The 7336-nt window shown below is 26.8% G+C and overlaps 1 protein-coding gene across 2 annotated transcripts; it reads left to right on the top strand.

The window, feature by feature from the left end:
• The first annotated feature begins 562 nt into the window (after positions 1–562).
• Positions 563–6967, top strand: LOC132950778 (serine/threonine-protein kinase grp). 2 transcript variants are annotated; one of them, XM_061022336.1, is made up of 10 exons: positions 563–789; positions 1164–1243; positions 1695–1918; positions 1981–2045; positions 2122–2247; positions 4641–4773; positions 5688–5891; positions 6100–6314; positions 6377–6508; positions 6573–6967. In XM_061022336.1, exons 2-10 carry the CDS (start codon positions 1179–1181, stop codon positions 6780–6782), a joined length of 1374 nt encoding a protein of 457 aa, XP_060878319.1. In that variant the 5' UTR covers positions 563–789; positions 1164–1178; the 3' UTR covers positions 6783–6967. The 2 variants fall into 2 exon arrangements, with proteins under 2 accessions (XP_060878319.1, XP_060878320.1); XM_061022337.1 differs by lacking the exon at positions 563–789 and adding an exon at positions 862–939.
• The last annotated feature ends 369 nt before the right edge of the window (positions 6968–7336 follow it).

The following is a 7336-nucleotide window of genomic DNA, read 5'->3' as shown; positions in this document are numbered from 1 at the left end:
TTTATATACTCTAAAATAACATAAAAAAAATAGAAAAAATTATTGTGTGTAAATGCGTTTTGTCTATGGGCCGGAGAGAAAAAACCATTGGTGCGCTAACGCCTGACATCCTTTTAAATTTTTAAGTTAATTTTTTAGAGATTTTAAAGAATTTTGCATTCGGCATTTTTGTGTGTTATTTAAGTCATCGACTATCAACCTTCTATATCTTCCAATCATCATTGAGAACCAAGACTAACACAACAGAATTGCATATTTCCTAAATATTGCCACTTTATTAGCAGATTTGGTGGTTAGCAGCGTAGACATATAAATATGTTTATTTATATTTATATGCCCACGATTTAAGATATTATAATAATATTATAATATCTTTAATCGTGAATAATATGTCTATCGTCTATAATGGTTATTATGGCCCCTTAAAAATTTAAATCCAATGTTCACTTACAACGTCCTTGGAACGTCGTATTATCGATAGTTTATAATATTATTCGATTGTACAAAAAACGAAACACCGAAACTAACCTCAAAAATCAAACTTTTGAAAAACAAACGGGTTAACGTTAACGGAATTCGCCGTTCGGATGTTCAGTATTCACTATTCACTTATTACTGACGTTTGTAATTATTGTTTACGTATTTTTTTTTTTTTTATCCACTCAACGACTCGACACTTTTTTTTTGCGATTTCGAATTCGGATTTCAGACTTGGGTTGTAATTGTCTAAACCACGTTTGCCGTTTTACGTGTAGTTCGTCAAGAAGGATAAGTGGTATAATCCAAGCAGTGAGTAATTTCATTGTTAAGTATTCGACTTTGTTACGATGTGAACAACAATAGCTATTCAATATTTTCGTGTTTGCGTCTTGTACGAATCAAAATCTCGAGATAGACACTCCTTTGAAAAATAATAATCGTCGCGTAGTTTACCTATAGGTACATGTGTTTCTTTTATGACTTTTGTAAAAGATATGATAATATATTATGTAGGTATACAAGTACGAGATACCTATATTGCCATTCTGCATTTAGTTTTTTAATGGATAGATGATTAGATATATTAGTTAAACGAGCATCTCGTTTGAAGGTGGCTCGCCCGGTGTTAAATCAATGCTAGGTACTTACCTGTGTAAATAATGCTGACGTATTTTTTTTTACAGATTTAAGGACTACAAATGAGTACTGAATTTGTCGAAGGATGGAGAATTGCTCAGACGTTGGGCGAAGGAACATTTGGCGAGTATGTTCACATTACAATGTGTACATAATTATTGGACCATGGGTTTAAATACGGCAGTTCATTGATTTATTTGAATTAAAGTAGGATTGCACGATTTCGTTGGTTTTAGGAAAAATAAACATGAGATGAGACATAACCAGTGTGAACTGTAGTACCTATTGGTTATAGTTTTATCAGTTTTGATACATACGTGTTTACCTGTTTTTGTGTTTTCATGCTCTAAATTTGCATAGGATTCCCAATTCCATATTTTTCAAAGCACTGTACTTTATTCCTTCCCATTTTAAAAATATAAATGTAATTAGATGACAAATAAATCTCCAAAAACATGATAGGTACAATATTTTTTGTTTCTACTTTTAATAAAATAGTTTCTTTTTTTTTATTATTTGCTTCATACCTAATATATTAAAGTATAATATTTAATCATTGTATTCTTATTATGATTTAGGGTAAAACTTTTGATAAACCGAAATACCAATGGCACTGTAGCTATGAAAACAGTTGACTTAAAAAACTTTCCTGATGCACTAATGATGGTAAAAAAAGAAGCAGCTATACATTCTCGATTGAAGCATTCAAGCATTATAAAATATTTTGGACACCGTCATAGCATAGATCATTATTTTATATTCTTAGAATATGCATCAGGAGGTGAACTATTTGATCGAATTGGTAAGTTAATTAGTATTTATATTTTATTAAACTGAAAGTAATAAATATTGTTTGTAACTTAGAACCGGACATTGGAATGCCTCACCCGGAAGCTAAGAAGTTTTTTAAAGAGTTGCTTGCTGGAGTTGTATGTTTCCTGTTTTAATATATAAGTTTATATCTAAACATGTTAGGTAGGTACTAATTATATTATATTTTTCTAGGAATATTTACATAATAATGGTATTGCACATAGAGATTTGAAACCAGAAAATTTATTATTGGACGAACATGGAAATTTAAAAATAAGTGATTTTGGACTAGCAACTTTATTTTTATGTGGTGGAAAAGTAGGTAATATTTATTTTATACGTGTTTCTTTTCATGTGGATCAGCTATTTTATAGAATTTATTTACTATACTTACTATATTTACTAACAATAAATCAGGAGCCTTGCATTAAATTTTCACGTTTTTTTACCCAACAAATAAAATTTTATTAATATTTTAGAAAAAAAAATTGAAAACTGACAATGTCCATAAACAGCTGAAAACAATTCAAAATATTTTAACAATTTTATGGTTGTATCAGAAATGAAAATATAAACATTCAGTAAAATTTTTATATATCTACAGTTATTCGTTCTCGAATTACAACAAAATCGCTACATGAGAAATCGAGTGAATATCCAATTTTGTAAAAATATGAATTTCAAACGCTCATAAAAATTTAATTTGATTGTAGACATTTTTTTTTTTTTGATCAAGTAGACAATCTTATGAAGAATCCTGTGGGGATTACATTTTCTAATCTTAGATTTAAATTGAAAATTTTTTATGATTTTCTAACTCAAAATAATTTGCACATTTTCGTGAATTATATACATTTTGTCAATACTTGAACTTTAAATGCTTATAATTAAATCTGTCAAGAAGTTCCATCACTGGATGGATTCTTCTTTCAAGCCTCCAACCCATCAACTCCCACAGCGGTTGTACTTGTTGTAAAAAATAAATTTACAGGTTGTATCAATATTACAAACATTATTAACACAACATAAAAAAAAATTGTGACTAACGATTTTTAATATTTTTTATCTGTCTTTGAAATAATATATTAGGAGCCGCCTTGTATTAAATTTTCAAGCTTTTTTACCCAACAAATAAAGTTTTATTCACATCCATAGAAAAAAATACAAATAAAATTGGAAACTGAAAATGTTCCTAAACAGTTCAAATCAAATCAAAATATTTTAAAAATTTTATCGTGTATAGAAAATGCAAATTTAAATAACCATTGAAAATTTCATAACTATACGTTCATTTGTTTTAGAGTTACACCAAAAACCAAAATCGATTTTGCGTAAAAATTCCAGTTTTTCCTTAATTTTTATGTTGTTTTTCCCATCGCTCTTAAAAACTATTGGGAATTTGAAAATTTGACCTCCCGAAAGCACCAACTAGATTCACTTTCCCATCGAATAAGATACTGTTGAAGAAAATCGAAGCATTTTCACTGCCCCAAACCGTGATGACACACATTGTAAAATCAATACATCTATCGTTTCACTCAGAATCTAAAATATATCGTATACGGACATTTCCCCACGGCTGTTTTCGGCGTAGTAGGACATTACCCCCGCAACATATTTTTTTGTTTTTTTAATTTTAATTATTTATCTTCCAATATAAAATTATTATTTTATAACACATATTTTTTAGCTTCTGTTCATATTTATTTTTTTATTTTTGTAAATACTATACGTTAACTAGAAAATCTTTAATCTTAATTTCAATAAAAAAATAATAAATAATATTTCAAAACGAGTTAAGTAAAAATAAAATTTTAAATAAAAGATTGTCTAAATAATATAATATAGAACAATACAGCTGGCCAAAAAATTTGACATAAAAATAAAAAAAGATTGTACAAACAAAATATAATTAATAGGTATAATTGGCCAAAAATTCAAACATTAAAATGACATAGTTTGTAAAAAATTCTTTATTTCTGATTCATTTGTTATTCCTAAACTTAATTTTTAGTCTTTCGTACATTTTTTTTTTTTGAAAATCTGTACCTGTGAATATTAAATAATTTTGTATACATATAATTTTTTAAACCTTCTCTGTCTCTTTTATAAATTTGTATTTTATCCATTACCACAAAAAAATAAAAATTACAACAAGAATTTTGATTTTAAAACATATAACCACTACTAAACTGCTTTGAACAGTTATATTGACTCAATGCTCATGACGATGTAAGATCGTATAAAAATGTTATCTTAATAGTCTTAGTAATTGACTGGGTTTTGGACACAATTTTAGATTTCAATGTTACCCATCTAATTCAATATTAGTATACTACTATTTTACTTTTATTTAAAATTATATTTTAACTTAACTTGTTTTAAGTATTATTTATTATTTTTTTAATTGAAATTAAGATTAAAGATTTTTTTAGTTAACGTACAGATTTTAAAAAATAAAAAAAAATATGAACAAAAGTTAAAAAATATGTGTTGAAAATAATAATTTTATATTCGAAGGTAAATATATAAAAATAAAGTAACAAAAAAGAACCGGGTGGGGGGGGGGGGAATGTACGCCATTCAAAAATATATATAATAAAAATGAATGATAACCTAATTCACATTTAAAGAATCATTTTGTGCTTACATTTTTTTTTGTAATACCCATTAAAATAATTTAACGTAATATATTGATTTAATTTAAATAGCGGCGTAAACTTGAAAAGAGGTGTGGAACTCGACCTTATTTAGCTCCTGAAGTTCTGTCACAGTTACCTTATCAAGCTGAACCTTCTGACATTTGGTCATGCGGTATTATACTCGTTTCTATGCTTGCTGGAGGTAATTATTTTGAATAAACACTAATAAATTACTTACATTAATTCACTAATATACTATGGTAATTCATTAATGTGTCAATGTTGATCTCTTTGGTACTTTAGCTGTAGGTATATTTTAAAGAGACGCCCTAAAGCTTCTGTACCAATGTTATTGGCAATTGATACTTCACCTATATTTTTTATAGTTAATACCTAATTTTAATTAGAATATTAATTAATAATTATACGGTGTGTCCTACATAGAACAATATACCTTACAAATTACCTCAAATGAAATTCTGATATTTTGCTAATAGTAGGGAATGCTAAAATACATATTTTTTAAAAACTAAGATTTTTAATTTTAAAAGTTGACTAAATTAAATATTGAAATAATTATGATTTGTATTGTAGAAAAGTAGTAGTAACATCCAAGTAATGATTAATTCTGTTACATCTTAAGTGGAGCACACTGTAATTCTACATATAACTTTATTTAGTAATCTTTTCATTGAATTCAAACACAATATAAAACAGTATAACTTTAAAATTATCAGTTTAAAGTAAATTTGTTACTTAAGATTTACCTAAAACTTAAATACTGCAGATTTATTTTTTATGAAAATAGTTATTACAGTTAAATTTTAAATCTTAAACATAGTTGTTTTCCTAATATGTGTGTGCATGCATACATTCACTTTGCAATTTTTAATAACAACAAAATTAATTTCCAATCTTTATTTCTGTTATATTACATAGAAAGATCTAATTATTTATAGATATAATAGAAATGTTAAAAATTTGACTAAAAGCCATAGTTAATAAAAATCATTTATATTTCAGTTCATACATTTTCCTTAAATATAATTAAATAGTATAATATACATATTATATAAATGTAACAAATAACTAAATTATGAATTTTTATGAATTTAGAGTTACCTTGGGAAATGCCGTCAGATGATGACGAAGATTATAAATTATGGAAGACTACTGATTATGCTAGTCATTCACCATGGTGTAAATTAGATACCTTGGCTTTGTCGCTTGTAAGAAAAATATTGATACCCACGCCGTCTAGAAGATATGATATATCACAAATTCAATCTCATAATTGGTTCACTAAGTCAAAAACATGTGGTACATTTTTATTTAATCAAGCTAATTATCTAAGACAGAATCTAATACACATTCAGGTACCAAGTGATTTCTGAGTAATTAAACAAACATCAGTTATCTCTGGGTATCTTAACTCTGTGTTAGAATAATTATTTTCAATAGTAATTTTAAATATATTGAAAATTATATTTGAAATTAATATTAATATAATACTATTATGTTTATTTAGCCAACAAGAAAGTGGGCATTTCAGTTTTGTCCGATAGAGGGTTTGATGATGCACGTCCATGTTATTCTCAACCAGCTCCAGCAGCAGTGCCATTTTCTGTATCTATTCCACCTAATGAATCCGATATACATTCATTTACCCAGCCTACTCAGGTTGAAGATTTGTTGCTGTCTTCGCAAATTCAGACATCACAAACAGTATCTACTACATTAAACGTAATTAATTAATTTTAAGTATAAAAAAAAATTTTTATACAATTTTAACTGTTATTTTTTAGAATTCTATTCAGAAATTAGTCAAGAGAATGACGAGATTTATTGTTTGTTTATCGTCTGATGAAGCATTAGCCACTCTGTCGCAGTTTCTTGATGATTTGGGTTATACATGTAAAATCAATACATCTGGTTTGGTATGTTACCTATTAAAATAGATTTTAAAATAACAGAAATAAAAAATATTTCATTTGACTCTAGGTTACAATTACCACTGCTGATCAGCGATTAGTGTTTAAATCTAATGTGATTCCAATGAATCATCAGACTCTCATGGACTTCAGACTTTCAAGAGGTTGTGGCTTAGAATTTAAAAGACATTTCGTTGCCATTAAAAATGCAATGTCAAAATTGATATCCAAAGGTCCGATGATGTGGCCTGTCGCTATGGCAACCAATACAGTACCATGAGCCACAGATATTTACCATATTTAATATTATATAGAAGATAATCAAGACTGATGTATAAAAAACAATTTATTAATTAATAGGTAAAATTTTGTACGAAGTAGATCAATCTTTGCAAAAGTAATTTATTTTAAAAGAACGTGTACAACTGGACGTACGAGTATGTGTAATAATACAGATTTATATTATTTTGTCCTTATTATATTTTTTTATGGTAAACTACCGTGAATTATAATGCTAACTACAATAGTACAGGATGATACGATATATACCATGTTGTGGTGTTCATCTAATATTTTATATTTATCTTACGACCAATAGCCTTAAAAAAATGACTAAATATTTATTTAATTTTAAATGTCATTTTATTTTATACAGTACACTATAAACGGTAATTATAACCACGGTTATGGTTACTACTGTAGTTATATGATATTTCAATTTTGTAAACTTGTAAAATATTTTTCTATTTTTTTTTTTTTGTACATTCTTTCAATAGTATATTATAATTGAGAACTAATTAATACCACGTTTTTAATTAATTACTCTGTAAATAA

The sequence above is a fragment of the Metopolophium dirhodum genome, chromosome 8, assembly GCF_019925205.1.
Source record: "Metopolophium dirhodum isolate CAU chromosome 8, ASM1992520v1, whole genome shotgun sequence".
Taxonomy (NCBI): domain Eukaryota; kingdom Metazoa; phylum Arthropoda; class Insecta; order Hemiptera; family Aphididae; genus Metopolophium; species Metopolophium dirhodum.
Note: the sequence above shows the minus strand (reverse complement) of the source record. Positions and strands in the feature narration are given on the sequence as shown.

Coding starts and splice junctions, on each gene's coding strand:
- LOC132950778 (XM_061022336.1), top strand. CDS start 1,179: ATGAGTACTGAATTTGTCGAAGGATGGAGAATTGCTCAGACGTTGGGC. Junction 2,248..4,640: donor TATTTTTATGTGGTGGAAAA/GTAGGTAATATT, acceptor TAATTTAAATAG/CGGCGTAAACTTGAAAAGAG. Junction 4,774..5,687: donor CGTTTCTATGCTTGCTGGAG/GTAATTATTTTG, acceptor TTATGAATTTAG/AGTTACCTTGGGAAATGCCG.